Source organism: Ceratocystis lukuohia, assembly GCF_044167205.1.
Source record: "Ceratocystis lukuohia strain C4212 chromosome Unknown Supercontig1_pilon, whole genome shotgun sequence".
In the NCBI taxonomy this organism is placed as follows: Eukaryota; Fungi; Ascomycota; class Sordariomycetes; order Microascales; family Ceratocystidaceae; genus Ceratocystis; species Ceratocystis lukuohia.
In genome coordinates, this window is record NW_027263520.1 from 2,158,453 (window position 1) to 2,176,225 (window position 17,773).

A 17,773-nucleotide genomic window follows, 5' to 3' on the forward strand; every position below is an offset into this window, starting at 1 on the left:
GATATCTCAAAAACATATCTTCATATGTTGCAACAAGAAAATACAAAAAAAATGAGAAAAGATTTGGTGGTTAAGCTAGTGTATCTAGATTCTCTTCTAGGTGTCGCGTGGAAACACGACCGACACAGTTCCAGTCCATTTGTACCCCGTCTTGCTTTTCCGATATGTCCTTAATGCCTCTATGACATCAGTCATAGCTCTGGAATCCTTCTCTTGTTTCTCTGTAAGCGATAGGAGTTGTGTCTCGGGCAACAATGCTGCCTCCCAAGCATCATGAAAGATCAATGCGCCGTCTGGGACGCCGGCGCGAATCTGTATTGGTGAGGCAGGGCCGGGAATCTTTTGTAGAGCAGGGTTCATGACGGCTTGTGTATATGCCCGGACAGAGGGCGAGAGCTTGGATGCTGCTTTGGGGTCAGATGGCGCGTTACCAGCCCAAATCTTGGTTGTGTACTCCTCGTTGAGCCAGTGAGACGAAAAAGTGACGTAGCGGTCATCATGGGACTGCGGCTCAGGCTGTTTCATGGAGTTTGGCCGGTTGGGAGAAGGGCCGAGGCGAAGGGCTCGTGTAGCTTCACGTGCAGCTTGTTTTGCGGCTTCGCGGGAGGTTTGAGAGGAGGGAGCAGTGGGCTTAGAGGCAGAGGCAGAGGCAGAGGTAGAAGTAGAGGCAGAGGCAGAGGCAGAGGCAGAGGTAGAGGTAGAGGTAGAGGTGGAGGAACTAGGGTCTTGGGGGAAGAACGTAAAGTTTTCTGTAGTGTCTACAAGGCTTTGGATATCGCCGTATTGAGATGTAGAATTTTCTGCAAGTTTAGAAAAGGGGTCAGCCTCGAACTCTAGCCGGAGATGACGAAGGCCCCGGATCATGAGGGGCGCCCGACGGCTTTCCGACTTGGTCGATTCTTGGATAGACTTTTCTTGAGTCGCCAAAAGGTCGAGAAAATCAACCAAAGCCTTGATTAGTGGCCCAGATGAGCGACGAGGTACTGAAGTCAAAGTGAGAGAGGACAGGCGGGGATTCATATCCGGCTTGTACTGGCCTAGCGGATACATGAGCTGTACACGTGGTAGCAGAAGCTGCTCAGCTAGATATAAGGAAGCATGATCAGAGTGGTCGGCAGATACAAGCGAGGGAATCTGCGTTACTAGAGAGTGGTGGATGACGAGGCTTCTTAGGTTTGACGAGTAAACAGGTCGTACTAGATGTGCGGCCCCAAAGACGCCATAAAGACTTGAGTTGGACTTCCACACACCTACTGACTTTCTGCTGGAATAGACTTGTGTTCCTGAGCATGAAAGAACCTCTAGGAAGCCGCGAGATATGCGCAGTAGCTTTTCTAAACCTAATGATGTGACATTATTATCAGAGAGGTTGAGGTGCGTGAGAGCCCGGGGATAAGGCCGTGTATCCCCCTCGGGCTTTGAGAGCAGAGTATTCAGGGCTTCTAGGTTGTCTTCCAGTGGCGGCTCTTTGCCATTATTGCGAACAAGGGAATTTCCATCGGTCTCGAGAGTGTATGATGGAGAATCAGCAAAGTATCGAGCTTCATGATTGAAAGCACAGCTCCAGCGGGACTCTTGTATGACCTCAAAAGGGCCGAAGTTGGCATGTCCCTTCATTGAGGGGTTGATGAGCCGGCCTTCAGTGAAGAAATACGCATTTGACCGAATAGTAAAGTCTTGAAAGAGGTGATCCACCATCTGTGATATGGCACCATCGGTGATCTCATTATATGACAAGTCTATACTCCAGACTTTGCGATGCATGGACAATGCTGATACCACGATAGAAGCTATCTCATCATTCACTTTACAGCGCGGCAATTTGAAGATACGCACGCTCTGCAGACTGGGGAAATTGAGATTTACGCCTGGAGGGGACGACATTTCAAAGTATGTCAAGTCTGATGCATCCAGATTAGAGAACATTGTCGCGGAGACTTCAACAGCTGGGCCTTGAAAGCTCAATAGTCTTGGCTGCTGGACAACAGCTAGTATCGGGGCCAAGTCAAATTTGGTTTCTGGTCCGGCTAGGACCGAGTTTAGATTTGGCATCCATTGTACAAGTGAAGCCAGCGTTACAGAAATGTCATCGCCGAACGATAGAGAGACATCTTTGGTGGCAAATTCGCGCAGATCTAACACTGCGATCGTTTCTTGAAGACTCGTCGTGAAGGTGGGAAGATTCTTGGCTAGGTATTCAAGCCATTCAAGATCTACAAAGCGAGTGTCAGGACTGGATTCATGAAACAGGCGTGGGTGCCGTCAAAGCTCAAAGCACTAGATGGCGGCGTCTTGAAGCAAGAGTATCAACAAACCTTTGTATGGATCACGGCCTAGACGACGTATTGATGTGAGAGGGTCTCTCCAGAGAAGGGGGAGGAAGATGCGGCGAAGACTCTTGGATACTTGAATCAAGGCAGGGATCAAGTTGAAGGGCAGCTCGGGGCCTATCAATGCAAAGGGATCAACCTGCGTAACAGCCTGCATATATGACGGAGGGAGCTCATTTTCAGTCATGGTGCGCTGAGCTCAGCACTAACAGCATGTAGATCCTTTTTTTTTTGGCAGTTGCAGGTCGTAGAGATTGTGTAGATTTTGAAGTTAGGCTAGGATGTACACGAAATAAGAAAAAGGAATGTTATATGTTGGTCTATACTAGAAACCATGGTGTCTAAAATGCAGCTTTTTGGTAGTCGCAAGCTTGCTTAGGCTAAATGACGTATGCTGGTTTTGGCCTAATGATGCGTTGCTGCCACAGGTCACGTGCGTAGAGTACGGACCCTGAGATTTTAACCCTGGCATTTAGGGTATATACTCGACGTCTATAGAGATCACAGAGCCTACACGACGCCGGACTGGCTACCAGACAGAATTAACCCTCTGCAAGATTCACTATGGAGCTTTGATGAGCGAAGCGCAATTGCCTCCAAGCTAACCTGTCGCTCGTTTCTGCTCTATTGTGGTTAAAGTACAAAAGAACAAAAAAAGAGAACAACAAACAAGCAAAACAGTGAATAGGACGGTGGTCTGCATTGTATGTCGATGCCCGTATTCCTCCTGCCCGCAGCATGTCCCGGCAGATGATTGTCATATTCGGGAAAGCTGCAAATCTGTATAGGCTCTTTTTGCTTGTTATTTTATAGACCGGTACGGCGGCCCTCAAACCCTGTCTAAGAACCTTCTCCAGTGTGTCCATGCTGGTATTGCTGACTCTGGGAACCAGGTGATGGCCGCATACGTCATCTGTGGTAGAATGCATGCTCTCACTGCCTGAATCACCGACTTCGACTCGGGGGGGGCACCGCTGTGGACTCTACTGATGCGGCACAGAAAGTTTGCTTTTGCTGTCTTACGAGCTTTAGTCGCCATCTCCTGGCACTACGTCTTGAAATTTAGGCTAATGTCCCGGATGGCACCGAGCCACTTCATTTATTTCTCTGGGCTCAGAGTTGTTCCGTTTGGGAGTCACAGCCTTGTCTTCATGCTTGTGAGCTTACAGCCGGTGCACAAATGCATGATGCCTGTCTTAATCCAGTCAATCTGCGACTCGTTTTCCCTACGCCACTCAACCGCTTGTGTCATGTAGGTTTGCAGAGTGAGAACGTTGGTTTGGACTGATGTCGACGAAATGCATATCAGACTGTCACCTGTGTATCCTAGGCTGGGTAGCTTCTGAAAGAGTTCCGCCATGTACAGCATGTATAGGATGGGGGAGGCTGAGGACCCTTGTGGTAGACTGCCATCTACTACCCTCTTCACCGGGAGCCCTCCTTCGCTCGAGAGGCTGGCACTCCTGTCCGTTAGGAAAGAGCCTATCCATTCGCACAGGGACTCTGGCTATAGTTGTTTCCCCAGATAGGTCACCAGCCTGCTTTTCTTAACTGCATCAAAAGCGCATTCTATATCGAAGGTGACAATTGATGTGATCATTTGTATCTTTGACTCGACGATGACAGTATCCGCTAATTTTCATGTGAGATCCGTGGCAGCTCTTCTCGGGACCGCTGATGCATAGTTATGTGGGATGATGTTCAACTCTACTGCTTGCGCGGAAAGTTTTCAAGCTATCATCCTTTCCAGGCTTTTTCCTAAGGATGACAGGAGTGAGATCAGTCTGTAACTCCTCGGGCGCGACTTGTAGGGTTTCTGTTTCGGGATCATCACCATTGTTGCCGATTTGAAAATCTTGGGGTGTTATCTAAGCTCTATACATAGGCTTCACTATGTGCACCATTTACACGATTCGATTCGATTTGATTATATTCAACATCTGCGGTATTGTTATTGTTATTGTATTATTTAACGTCTATCTACCGGTTTTCCACAGCAATACGACGGCATGTTCTGGACGGAAGCAGCATGGTTGATGTTGTCTTCTACTACCTCCGGGCAGTCAGCGGTTGCAGGTATACGTCGGCTTCAAGTATCTCCTAAGACTTATGCCTTTTTAGGATCCGACTTAGCAGCCAGGAGGCTTTTCCTCTTGCCGTTGCCCGAGGGCGTCCAGTCTAAGAGGCCAATGGCTATCGGCCTAGGGTGTTGTCCCTGGCGGAGTACGTCGGTTTTGTCCTCTGTTCGGCGAAGCGGTTGCCGCAGTTTTAAAGTAGTGTACCTCCACACTCCCACAGATGGCTAAAGGTCTTGGCTTGGTCACACCCTGCGACTGGGCAGCGTATTTCTGCATTCGTGTGGTTGAGCCGCACGTGATACTCTTCAAAGTCGCCGTGTCCGGAGCGCGCTGCTAGGATTCAGGCGACTGTACCTCCGTGTAGCCCCTTCATCCAGCCGATGTTGTATGGTCTCGGCCAGTTCAGCGCTCCACGATCTTCGGGTAGTTTTCCTTTATCCAGTGTCGGAAGTCTGCTTTAAAGGTTTCGTTCCCCCATCTTCTTGCTGCCATCAGTGACATTGTCGCCTTTGGGACCAGGAGGTCCTCGCTCTTGCAACCCGCTTTGGCTAGCTGATCGACTGCTTCATTGCCTGGGACTTCGCAGTGTCCTGGGACCCAGTGCACCTTGCCGGCTGGCTTTTCCAGGGCTAGGTTGTTGGATCCACCTTGCCATCTTGCGAGGATACGACGGATCTCGTCTATTGCAAGCTGCGAAGTGCCCGGTTTCTGCAACCTCCGGCCGATCCGTTCTACCACTCCCAAATTGTCGACACACAGGTTCAGTCAGCTCTTCTGCTTGTGAGGGGGCGACTTCAGTGGCAGCTCTAACTGCCTTGAGGGCAGCAATCTCTTCTGCATCCGCCACTTCCCTGTGTCTGTCGCATGAGCCCTTGCCCTGTGCGAGTACTTTGCCTCGGTAGTAGACAGCCCAGCCTGCTCCAGTGTCTCCATCACTGTTGCGTGAGCCATCAGTGGCAGCTCTAATCGCCTGTTTCAACGTCTGCGCCGTAAAATCTAGAGTATATAAGACCATTTGGCGCCGAAATTTCCCGAGAAGCCATGCGCAGTGGATAACCACTGTCGAAACTCACCATGGTGTAGCTGGTTATCACGTTCGACTGTAATTTGAAAGATTTGCCATCGAAAGGTCACCGATTCGACTTCGGTTGGTGAGAACACTTCTTTTTTATTCCTTTTTTTAACCCCTCTATTATCTGTGGGGTCTGCAGTAATAATGGTGCTTTCTTTAGTGTCTCATTCGATAAAATGTTGAAAAAGTCGGGTCGGGGGCTGGAGCAAGAAATGGTATTATTTTTGGTCGCGATGCTATTAAGGATGAGAAACATGCAGATAAATAGGATAAGCTGGGAGCGAAAGTGCACACCGCTAGATGTCGAATATGGTGAGATAAAGAAAATAAGGCGATGGGGTGAAGTAGCCCAAAAGTCATATGACATAATTCCCAACCGTTTCTTATTATTTTTGTTGTGGGCACAGTTTGGGGCGAATGGCAAGCTTACGTGCAGAGCTCAAGTCCTATCATACTTTCACATTGCTGCTTGTAGGGGATGAATGAAGAGGACAAGTGCTCTTCACAAAACAACTGCTTGGTGTGACCCGAGGAAAGGGTGACCTTGTGACACATAAATACCCATACCATGATAGTAAATAAGTGGGACAAAGTCTGCGAACACATTTGACACAGGCAAGGAACTCTGAAGACGATGTTGATAAAGAATGCATTGTACAATGGTTGCAAGATTATATGAAGAGAAAAAAAAAAATGGAATAGATATACTAAAAGAAAGAAGAACCCCCAAATTTGAACGCCAATTGTTTGATTTTTCCACCTTGTCAAGGTGGAAATATGAAACTTGAAATAAGGCCTAGCTAAGCCAAGATCTTTTCTGAAGATCCTTTTTCAAGAGCAAGAAACTATATAAACCAAAGTGGAAAACAAAAAGAGAAGAAAAAAGAAAACAGAAAACCCCAGGTAGTAGACAGATTTGAGACAAGAAATAGAAAGACTAATAAAAGGAAGTAATGGATAAAGAAAAGCATTAAGAGGCTCGATGTAGCGCATGTGGTGGCAGTTGATGATAACCAAATAGCCAACCACAGCCCACTTGAAATCCCCCGCTGCAATAGGGGTGGTTGAAAGCTGCAGTCAAAAAAATGACACAGAAATACCGATGCTTTAGAGGCCCGCGCCCATACATATAGTTGGAAGAATGATAGAAACTCGAAACGAAGGTAGAAATAATGTAACAGGAAGTGGGAAAGGTGAAGAAGAGGAAAAAAGAAATATGACTAGAAGCACGCCATAGACGCGGATGTGTTTGTTTCTCTGTTGTGGTGGCGAACTTAGGACTGCTCACTGGCCTTCTTGCCAGAGCCCCGGCGCTTCTTCATCCCAGACTCGATCTCACGCAGCAGGTCAAGGGCACGGGGATGGAAGGCGATGCGGCTTTGAGGAGTCTTGTCCTCAATGGTGTGTAGGCGGATGTGTTGGCGGTAGTTGTCGAAACGAGATTCCAGGAATCGGCGCTCAGTTGTGCAGAAGGGGCAGATCTTGAAGCGGGGGTTAGGGTGGTGAGCACTGTTGAATGAGCTGTTAGTTGTGGGCTTGGTGAGAAGAGAGCGTTGAGGGACAACTTACGTGGCATGGTGGCGCTTCAAGTGCTCAGCACGCTTGAAGTTCTTAGCGCAGGATGGCTCATTGCATACGTGACGGCCGCGTTTTACTTGAGAAACCTCAATGCCACTATTACGCAGCGCAGAGCCAGTCTCGTGCATGTGTGCGGTCATGCAATTATCCTGAATGCTGTGGAGAGCCCCAGTGGAGTTCTGGGCGCCGCTGAGGTACATGGGGCGGGGCGCATTGGCCCACACACCGGGGGGAGAAGGCGAAGAGTTGAGAATAGCAGTAACGGATGTCTGCGGCACAGGAGTTCCTCGGTTCTGCATCATAGGAATACCGCCATAGTGGCCTGAGGAGGCAGTAGGAGACACGGGAGTCAGCTGGCCACCTGATGACATGCTGGAGATGGAGCCGCTCTTCTCCATAGAGGCGCTGCTGTAGCTCAAAGGAGGCATGAGGCCGTCCATAAGGTTCATGGCACCCATATCACTGGGCTGATGAGGCATAGAAGCCATCTGGTACGGGCGAGCGCCATAGGGGTTCATGCCCATATCTAGCTGGTGTTGGGGGTACTGATGAGCATTGTGTTGCATAGAAAGGAGAGATTGACGACCAGGCATCAGACTCTCGTGGGGGAGATAGCGTGTGTCATGGTAGCGCGGCTCAGCAGCACCGTACATGGCCATTTCATGGTGGGTAGCCTTCATGTGGTCTTCGGCCACAGGAAGCGGCGAAGGGGGCATACTGAAGCTCATGTTGCCGGTGTTATGGTGTTGATGAGCGTATGAGGTATCAATGTGAATAGGCTCAATAGGACGGTCAGAAGGGGGTGTAAATGGCTGATAAGAAGAGGGAGAGGAAGTGTAGCTGGGAGAGGCCGAGGTGACCTGGTTGTAGGTTTCTTCGTAAGATGTCCGAGAGTCCATTGTGAAAGAAGAAGGGAAGGATAGAAGATAAAAGAAAAGAGATGAGAGAGAAGGCAAGCTAAAAAGAGACCAAGGGAAAGAAATGAGAGCGATGAAGAATGTGGGAGGCTGTCTGTTTATTTTCCCTAGCAAGGGGAAGGGCAGAAGGCGATATGTATAAGATGTTTGAGGGACAGGATGCCCGTGAGAAACAAGGAGTCAGAGAGAAGAGAGAAAGAGAGGAAGAAGTGAAGTAACAAGGGAGAGACAATAGGATTGGATGTTGCAAGGCAAGATGTTTTGTTGTGGAGCAAAGCAGAGAGCAGAGCAAAGTAGAACAGGACGAAACAAAAAGGCGGTAGGGAGGAATGGAGAGCTTTAAGCAAAGAATCCAAGCGAGTAGCAACGGCGGGAAGAGGAAGAAAGAGTATAAGTATGGGTTGGTGTGTAAGTGGGCGAGGATAACTAGTGATTAAGGCAGGTAGAAGAAAAAAAAGAGTAGGTAACCTGAGTGTGGGCAAGCTATGGAATAGAACTTGCAAGGTATACACCGTTTAGTGAGAGACCTTAAGACCAAGAGGAAAAAAAATAAATGAAATAAAAACGAAGAAGGAATGTTGGTTGGTAGGTAGCGTTTACACAAACAGACAGAGGAGGAATTGTGAGGCGAAAGAATGAATGAGAGTGAGATGATACCCGAACAGTCCTACGTGCCAGTGAGATGCAGGAATCAGAAAGAAGAGGCAACAAGAACCAAGAGGGGAGCAGTCAACAGATATAGGAAAATCCGAGTAGGTGCGAGACAAGATGCACAAGCGATTCAAGAGAGCTGCAGGTGAAGCTAGACCTAGATGTGGAGGGGCGTGTATGTTATCTTTTGGGCAGATTCAGCCAAGGGAAGAGAGTCGAGGGAGGGAGAGAGAGAGAGAGAGAGAGAGAGAAGAAGGGTGTGTGGTCTAGAGGAAGAAATAGTCACAGGAAGGACCCCAGGGCAAGCAGGCAATGAAAGGGTGTGGGGATCGTTGTTAGGGTGCCAAAATGGAGGCAGACAGCTGATTAGATGGGTGGATTGAGACAACTGCGGTGATATTCAGCAGAGTCACCGAGGCGGAGACAGGAAGCAAAGCGGATATTCAATAAATAGCAATAAAAAGAGGATGAAGTGGAATAAGGAAAGAGAAAAAGACAAGAGGCCACCGGTAACAGTTGATAAAAAGGAAGTGTTAAGACAGCACAAGTACTAAGAGATCCTGGAGCAACAACTGGAACTCCTTGCTGTTCAGAAGAGAAAAATTGATGTGTAAAGGGAGACGCAAAAGAAATAAATAGGAATAAGAAGAGAGAGCGAGAGTGAGATGGGGCGCAAATACACCCAACTGAGACTACTCGTCAAGAAAGAGGATGTCAAGGAGTAGCGATATAGTTCCCGATAGGAGGGGCAGCAGTAGTCCAACGACCCGTAGGTGTTTCTGCAGGTTTATGGTTGGTACTATCCTGGCCGGCTAGATGTGCGAATATCCAAGTATGGCGTGCAGACGAGGCAACTAGCAGAGACAGACGAGCTCAAGGAAGTGAATCCCGAAGAAGTGACCCTGTAGAAGGCAGTGATCTCGAAGCGCTAGCAAGAAGGGAGAGCAGCTCAAGACACCCAGTCCGAGCAAGAAGTCACAAGCTTGGAGAGAAGAGTGAATGACTATGAAAATTGCAAGCTTCTAAGGTCACAAGAGCAAACAAGTTGGCAGAAGACGTAACGGCGTTGCCACAGAAGGATATTGGAAGCAAGCTCACGGTCTATTGCGTAGGCTGCTTGAACGTATGGGTTTTACGAGTGTATGCTCGAGCCCTAGCATCAACTAGGGGGGGGTATACAAGCAGAATGAGGAAAAAAAGAGACAAAGTAAAGAATAAAAAGAAATAGGCCAGCTAAAGATAGGGAGAAGGTAATAACAAAAAGGTTGATGGTGATGCTCTTTCTAGGGAGAGTGTGGGGTGATGAGGTTAGGTTATGTGAAAAATAGAGGAAAAAAAAAAGAAAGATAAATGGACAAAATACTTGTAGATACTACAAGGGAGAATGATAGTTCGAAAGGGAAGAGAAGAGAAAGGGCCTGCTTGATATAAGATTACTCAATATAGAGTGAGACGAAGAAGTCCAGAAAGTGGATGGGGAGTAAAGAAGAACTTAAACATCAGACAGAAAGAAAGAAAGCAGCAGATGTAGAGATGTTATATGCAATGTCGAGGGGCATTGAAAAGCTACCTACGTTTTGGGTGCATGGTAGCTGATTAGGACAGCACCCATCTAGTCCAATGCTCTGCTAGCTTCCTCGAGGTGCGTGGATCGCGCCTATTTGCTAGGAACTACCAAGAAACAAGGCAAAGTGATCTCCGTCTTTGGGAGGGGCATGCCACCTCACCCGTCACTTCAGCTAGTAAGCAGCCAGGACGTGCATACAAGTCAAGTACCTGACTAGCTATTTGGCTTCTTAGACGGGGGAGGGGCTCTATGCCTCCCCATGTCCCTTTCTGTTTGGTCCATATTCTCACTATCGTTCTGTTGGATACAAAGATTTTCTTTTCGGCCTGTCGTCAGAAAGTAAGAAGAAACAACAGGGTACAAGGGGGTGTGGGAGGAGGGGGTCTCTAAGTTGAAAGTTGACACAGGCTCTGTTGAGTCTGGGCGGCCCACCCGGGGAACGGCCGCTTCTGCCCCTTTGAAATATACAGCATGTGCAAGAGAGCGAATCCTCGGGCTTTCTTTGCTCGCTCTCTACTGTCCAAGCATTTATCCTGCTTTCCACTGGGACTTTGTACCAAGCCTTCATCTGTGTTATGCATCCTCAAGACCAAGCCAGCTACGTAGCGAGAAGAACCAAAATGGGTCTTCTGGAATCTGAGATATGATGACTGGGGTTGCTGTGGCTGAAAAGGCAAGGTACCGTCAAAAGAAAAGAAAATAACGATAAAATAGCGGGAAAATAAAAATGTGTGAAAATAGTCATAAACTAGTATATAAAAGAGATAAAAGTAGCGCCGGCCGGTCAAGGCCCATCACAGAAAAAAAAAAAAAAAAAAAAAAAAAAGACCAAGCAAAAAGGATACCGGCGATAAGTCAAGAGGCAACAAGGACCAGCAAGAACAAAGAAACAAGACAGGGTTAACATAAATAAACAGCTTTTGCCGAAGGGGTGAGTGTAGGAGTAGCAGGACACACTCCATCGCATTCCGTACCCCTCCTCCATACTCCTGCTTGGCACGACATAACCCAACTGCCACTCTGGTGTTGTTTTGGTTTCCCCGTCTTTCACCTTTGCGGCTTTCGACCAACATGCCATGTAAAAGTCGGAAATAGAGAGAGACGAGCTGTTTCTTTTTTTTAATTCATTTTATCTCTGCTATTCCCCCCAGCCCCCTCCCGCCAGTCTTCTATGCTTAGGCTCTTTAATCTTGCAAAGTTTTTTTTTTTCTTTGAGGGAACGGCTTACCAACCAGAGGATATACTACTGGGCTAGATCTCATCATCCTCCGGCTGCTCTCGTATTTATCCTATGTCTTGTGGTACTATGAGTAAACCCATAGGCATCTCAAAGTTACAGGCTAAGTGGTGTGTTGTGATGTAGTAAGCCGCCAGCCAAAATACTTGTTTGCCGTGTGGCTGCCACTTGTGATATCCAGGCACTAGGATGTTGTTTATTGGTAAAAGGACGATGGAAGAACCAGGCATAGCGCTTGTATGTTACGCCTACGTTTAATCACACATCTTGGCTACTGTCGTCAACTTATTTCTGAGACCAAAAGTCCCGAACAGCCGCCCTTTCTTCTCTCAAAAAACCTCTCGTCAGTTCGGTTCTCCCATATGCCTGGGGTCCCTTCTTGTGCCCTCGCTCAAAAGAGACAAGAAAACAGACACCCAGGAAGTTGCTCTCCATCCCTGATGGGCAGTCGTCAATGCCATGATCTGATGTGTGAAGACCCCCCTCCTGAGCAGGCGATCTGCCTCCATCAGACCATACACATCCTTCATTACAAAAGCCAGTTTCGATGGACGTCCATGCTTCAATGTATCTCAGAACAGACTGCATGTTTCTATTCATTTGCCTCCATCGAGATACACCGCCGATATGATAAATATAACAGAAGGAAGAAAGTTGTCTCTCATTTAAGGCACAGCACCACAATTACTATCTATCGATTTGATTTGAATAGGAGTTTCATTACTAGAGTCTTTAGTCATGTCTTAAGCTGCGTACAAAACGCACTTTAGAAAGAATATCAGCTAGGACTGACACTCAGCGTAAAGACGTACGGGGAAGTAGGAATATCTTGGCCTGTATACGACGACACACAAGTGCTCAATATGGAGACACCTGATGTCAAAGGGATAGCCTCATTATATTACCAATCCCTAGACACAGCGTTTCTCCAAGGGGACCTATTGCACTGATTCTAGACTGGGATAGTCTCTTTTGGTATGCCGTAACGTGTTGCTCTGATATCTACCATGTTTGTTCGCAAGTTTAATTGTTTGGCAATATTAGAAAAGGGTTGTTGTAGAAAATGGAGGGTTAGGGTTACGTATTTGGTAAAACTGGACTCGGTGTTTATACTTGGACTTGACTTGACTCGACTTGACTCGGACTCGGACTCGAGAAAACGAGGCAACAACCAAATGAACAAACTAGATCCTGCCTGCAAATGCGATAAAATATTTATGATATCTTTTTGTTTCCTTTGCTACCATCACATTTCTGAGCCCTTTGCCAGACAGGACGAAACGGATAGTGAGAGTTGCCCGACAGCTAAATCAACTAACGACCAAAAAAATATGTCCATTTGAGCCATAGTTTCTTTTTTTTTTCAGGCCTCGCCTTCTCATCCTCTAATAAGAGCAAAGGAAATAAATGAATAACACGGGTTGGATGATGCAAGCCACATGCGTGAGAACTTGGCAAAAAGGAAAGGCCCTGAACCTTGGCCGTATTGGGAGGGGGAAGGGCAACTAATAAAAGAAAATAAAATCAAAAATCAAAGACGAAGGAAAGGAAGCCGAAACAGAAGGAAAAGAAACAGGATCGTGAACAAAAAAGAAATGCAACAAACAACACCCTTTCTATCCTCTACTTTCGCTTGATCAGCTTGGCTGCGTTGGTTGGCGAGACGATCTAGACTAGAGTACGAGGCCTAGCAAAACAAATGATAGTCCAAGCCACCATCTGTTCGCCGGAGATGCACCAGACATTGGGAAAGTGAGCAGACACAGAAATCGTAGATCAGTTCCAGAGATTTCCGTAGGACTCGCCTCGCTGACGAAGATACGGAACTGGCGCTGCATGCTTGCTAGGTAGGTGAAAGGGAAAAAAAAATTGTGGACAGGAGATAGGGCCAGGCAAGAAAGAAGCCAGACAAACAATGCACGCGGCCCTGCTGCTCTGTGGATCATGGCCATCCACAGCACAAGCAAGAACACAGACCCAGCACCAACACGCAAACGCCTTGTCCTTGATTGTCGAAGGATTTCTCTCGCGGGCCGAGTTGACAGGTAATTTTCTCTCTTTAATCCTGTCACTGTGATAATTAGGCAGGCGCACATGTTGCTCAAGTACAAGGAAAAGAGAGAAGAAGGAAAAAAAAGGCACACTACGCCATCTTTCCCCCTCCTTGATATGGACAAGGGGAGAGAGAGCAGAGGGGCTTGCTTGCCTGGGCTAATTCGTTTTGTAGGACAATGGCTAACAAGCAAAGCTACAGAGCTGGAAGCAAGCATTCTCCCAGCAGCAGCAGCACCACCCCATCTCGCGATGGATGACTCGGGTTTAGGAACAAAAAAAATCAAACTTAAGAAACGGGCGGGCTATGCCGTTGGCCTTATCTCATCCAGGTTGGATTGCCTTTGTGGGTAATCTGCGTAGGCCTAGATCTCGCTTTGCAGGTGAAAGTGGAGGAGATGTGGGACTCTTAGTGTAGATGCACAGGCTGCAACACCATAGCTGAAAATGCCACGAGAAACTCGATGCATCATATTACCACGCGATCCATGTATCCTTGTATAGCTGGACTAGTCCGGACTGATCAGCAAGAGCGAGGAGGGTAGATCAGCATAGCATAGAGCAAGAATGAAGCAGGACTAAAGAAGGCGGCCCCGCCCCCAATGTAATTCTCGCTCGCCCAGACACGCTGGAAATCCAAAGCTGGCCAATAACATCTGTCATATGCATGTCTGACAGCAGATACCATCAACCAGGTTGAGCAGTCATTGATCAACAACAAAGAAACAAGAAGACCGGAGTGACTAACGCGAAGAAGAACTGATGCACGTCCTTACAGCAAGACAAAAGAATTGCTCAGGCAAGAGTGACTGGTATTGGCTCGCATGTATGCATACACAAGTATGATACAAACTAGGCGGACAATAGGGCCAAGGAATGGGATGGGATCCTGCTTCTGGCCACAAGAACAAAACAGAGACCTGACGACCGAGGAAAAGAAGGACAAGGAATCAGTGAATCAAAAATGCCCTGCCACTTGACTGACTGGAGCCAAGCAATCCACTCCTCGAGAGCAAACAGGGTAGAGAAAAGAGAATCTAGTATGAAAAAAAGAAAAGAGACAAGAAGGAGAGAAGAGAAAAGATAGACACTTTCTTTTCATGCAAGCACGCAAGTACTTCCTCCTTTCTCAACCTCGTTTCCTGCAAAGAAGCAACTAGGAAATGCAACAACGGTTCAGAAGGCACCCTAGCCTAGCCCGGACAAGCTTGTGGACTTGGCCTCAGGCTTGCATAGTCCCAGGTTGGCCAGAGGACAAGCTTAGAGCTCCAATGCAGAAATGGGATATGCCTTGGCCCCAACACACCTCTAGCGTGCGTTCTTGCCCGGCGGCTTTCAAGGACAGGAGCAGTCCCTGACTAGTTAGTGGCCATAGCCCCATGACAATATTGAATCAACCACGGCAGCGCTCTTGTTTTAATGCCAACAGGGTACCTACAGGTCCAATGCTACTGGAGTGGTCTAGACATGTGTCATTTTGACTCAACAATTCGTCATGACACCATACTTGGGGCATTGCCGCAACAAACAACCATGCGCTTTACTTTGCGCTATACAACAACCCAAAGCCCCTACAGTCCTCGTCCACCCTAACTGCCATCAGGCGGAGAAGAAAAAAAAGGCAAAAAAAAGGCAAAAAAAAGACAAAAAAGAGCAGACTCCCCTAGCTCCAGCAACGCCAGGGGGAGGGGGGGGGGCAGACAGTAGTAGCACTACTGCTAGTAATGGCAATGTTGTGCTTATTCGCTCACAGTTTCCCGCTCCCTCTCGAGAACACTAGCCTGACAACCAACAGAATCAACCAAACCACCATGGCCATCATCATCGCCAACTCCACATCATCGTTCAAGATACCCACCCGCCTACTTTCCCTTGCCCTGCTATGACGGACGGTGCTCCTTGTCGGCGCTGACTAGAGCAAGGCCCTGCCCACTAAAGCCTATAATTCAAGGTGCCTAGTGCAGATCATCGCCAGGCCTCCCTTACCACGGGCCTTTATCGCCTGAGCTGGCCCTACCCTTGATGTTGTTTTGTTGTTACGGCGTAGATGGATGGGATGCAAGTACACCGGGAATCTGACACACACAGACACACACGCAAACACAGAGCAAGTACAGCTGCCCTGCTCTATGGGGTTTCTTGGATCATCCCAGCCGTGCTTATCACAAGTTCACTACGCAAGAATCGGGCGTAGACATTGGACAAGACAGCTAGCTAGCTGCCCTTTTTTCCCTTCCCACTAGAGACAAGATAGTGTTGCGGGTATAGAACGGAGAATTACAACACAGAGTTTTAGTTCCCGCAGGCTTTTTCAACTGGCCTAGACAGGCAGTACGGTATGGCTAGACCTGGTTAAACAAGGTTGGCTGTTGTTTGTTGACATGGTTTAGGGTTAACAATGTGTTAGTCCAACGCTGAACGTCAACCTCGTTGTGTACATGGAAAATCACGCGTTTTTTTTTTCTTTTTCTTTTTGCTTGTTATCTTCTCGTTCTCGTGTTTGTATTTGTTTTTATCTGCCTCCCCGTGGTTGATGTGCATGGGAACGGCCTGGTGTGCATGCATATGGGCAAAGTGGAAAAGAAACCAGTAACAAAATCAAGTGCCTCTGCTTATACACAATTTTGCAAAGCAGGGGGCTGTGTTTCACTTTACTCGGCTCTTACGGGACCCGCATGCCAAATTTCCGGGGGAGACATGGAAGAGAAGGAGCGAGTGCGAAGGGGGGCGTTGTTCTTCCCCTTTGGCTGGCCCGGTCGATAGTCGAGTCGATGGGTTTCTTGGAGAGGCTACACACAATAGCCCATGTTTCCAGAGAGCCGACCTGCTGGACCATGGAAAATAGACACACTTAATCTTATTGTTCGGTCAAACACGCAGCTATTGCTTGTCGTTCAGGGCCGTGCATTGCATTTGCCCATGTGTATGATGCGTAGTGTGATGTAGGATGGGTAGAAGTTCCTGGATCGTCCAGTAACGAAGCACAGGCCAGTCTTTTGAGTGTCCACATGTACATGTAAGTACACCGCAAGATAAAATTTGCTGTTGTTGAAACATGATAGATCTCGTGCAGCTTTAGTGTACTGAGCCGTGCCTCAGGATTCCTTGTTCAGCTCTAGCTCTAGCGGCTAGAGATAGGCTGCTGCAGAGCTAGAGCTAGAGAAGAATCTTTACGTAGGCCGCAAGTCCATATGTCAGCATACACATATGACATGTTGGGTTGGCTGGCTAGCCTGGTTTGTGTGCAAGCGAAGCAAGTCAAGCCAGTAAGCCCAGCGATTGGCCGGTTATATTGCACAGAACAATGAGGAGCCCGGGCCGGCGCAGACCGGTTTGGTTGACTAGAATTTAGGACAGCACTAGGCGAGCAGACTTCACTTCACTGCTGTAAGCTGTGGTGTGTTGCTGGAGGGAGGAAGGGAGGCTGGGTGGAACTATGTATGTTCTTACCCAAGAGCTCAAAAGGGCCAAGCTGAAAGATCCAATTGAGGAAAGGCTGTGCTGGCTGACCTTTTGCAACGCGTATAGACGGTAGGTAGTAATTATTCCTACGTATGCAGTCGAGGGGAAATTGAATTTTGCGTGAGACATGCAGCAAGGAAGCTTTTGAATCAGGCGGGCTTGGAAGGCTAACATGACAATAGAGAGGCTACGATTCAACCAACACAAAAGAAGTCGTGCGATAAACAACATGCCACGACCGAAATACCACACACGAGTAAGGGCAGGGCATATCGTTCGTGGGCAATCTCCAGCCCGGCATGCACTGGGGCGGGGCGTATGCAGCGAGTGGTGAATGCAGCTCTTACAAGACCAACATACAGGTTACTTGTTTTCCCTTTGCAGTGAGGCGGGTTACCGACGCTGGCCCGAGTGCAGGGGCCACTTGTTGGGCCAAGAAGCATGCGCATGCACTTGACAGAGGTGACGTGCCCCCCACTGCTCGTGTGAAGCACTGCCATTCGCGCCTGGCTCCGAGTCTGCGTTATGTGTGCCGCTAGTCTATAGGCAAATAAAGGGCAGGATGGGGGGGGGGCTGGGCTGGGCTGGGTTGGGTTTATTGTCAAGGGGGAGTTTCTCTCCACTCCAGCTTGCAGGAGAGAGATGAACGTCCAAAGATCTGGGACCGGGGGAGGACACACACACACACAAACACACACCCACACGCACACAAGCTGGCTCTGATCCACGGTACTCGAGACTCACCGAGTCTCCAACGTCCAATAATTGGCTAATAGTGGCGATCCTGTTCCTCTGTTTGTGCTTGCCCTGGAGCAATAATTCCATGAAA

At 48.1% G+C, this 17,773-nt stretch overlaps 3 protein-coding genes across 3 annotated transcripts; all 3 read right to left on the reverse strand.

The window, feature by feature from the left end:
- Positions 1-96: 96 nt before the first annotated feature.
- HOO65_010546 (uncharacterized protein) lies at positions 97-2,517 on the reverse strand (the record flags this gene model as incomplete). The annotated part of the gene is made up of 2 exons (XM_071005491.1): positions 97-2,213; positions 2,316-2,517. The coding sequence occupies 2 exons, from the start codon at positions 2,515-2,517 to the stop codon at positions 97-99; spliced, it is 2,319 nt and encodes a 772-aa protein (XP_070862368.1).
- A 2,293-nt stretch (positions 2,518-4,810) lies between these two features.
- On the reverse strand, positions 4,811-5,423 carry HOO65_010547 (putative double-stranded RNA/RNA-DNA hybrid binding protein; the record flags this gene model as incomplete). The annotated part of the gene is made up of 2 exons (XM_071006177.1): positions 4,811-5,116; positions 5,166-5,423. 2 exons carry the CDS (start codon positions 5,421-5,423, stop codon positions 4,811-4,813), a joined length of 564 nt encoding a protein of 187 aa, XP_070862369.1.
- Positions 5,424-6,754: 1,331 nt separating this feature from the next.
- HOO65_010548 (uncharacterized protein) lies at positions 6,755-7,957 on the reverse strand (the record flags this gene model as incomplete). Its single annotated transcript, XM_071005933.1, has 2 exons — positions 6,755-7,001; positions 7,050-7,957. The coding sequence occupies 2 exons, from the start codon at positions 7,955-7,957 to the stop codon at positions 6,755-6,757; spliced, it is 1,155 nt and encodes a 384-aa protein (XP_070862370.1).
- Between the last annotated feature and the right edge of the window lie 9,816 nt (positions 7,958-17,773).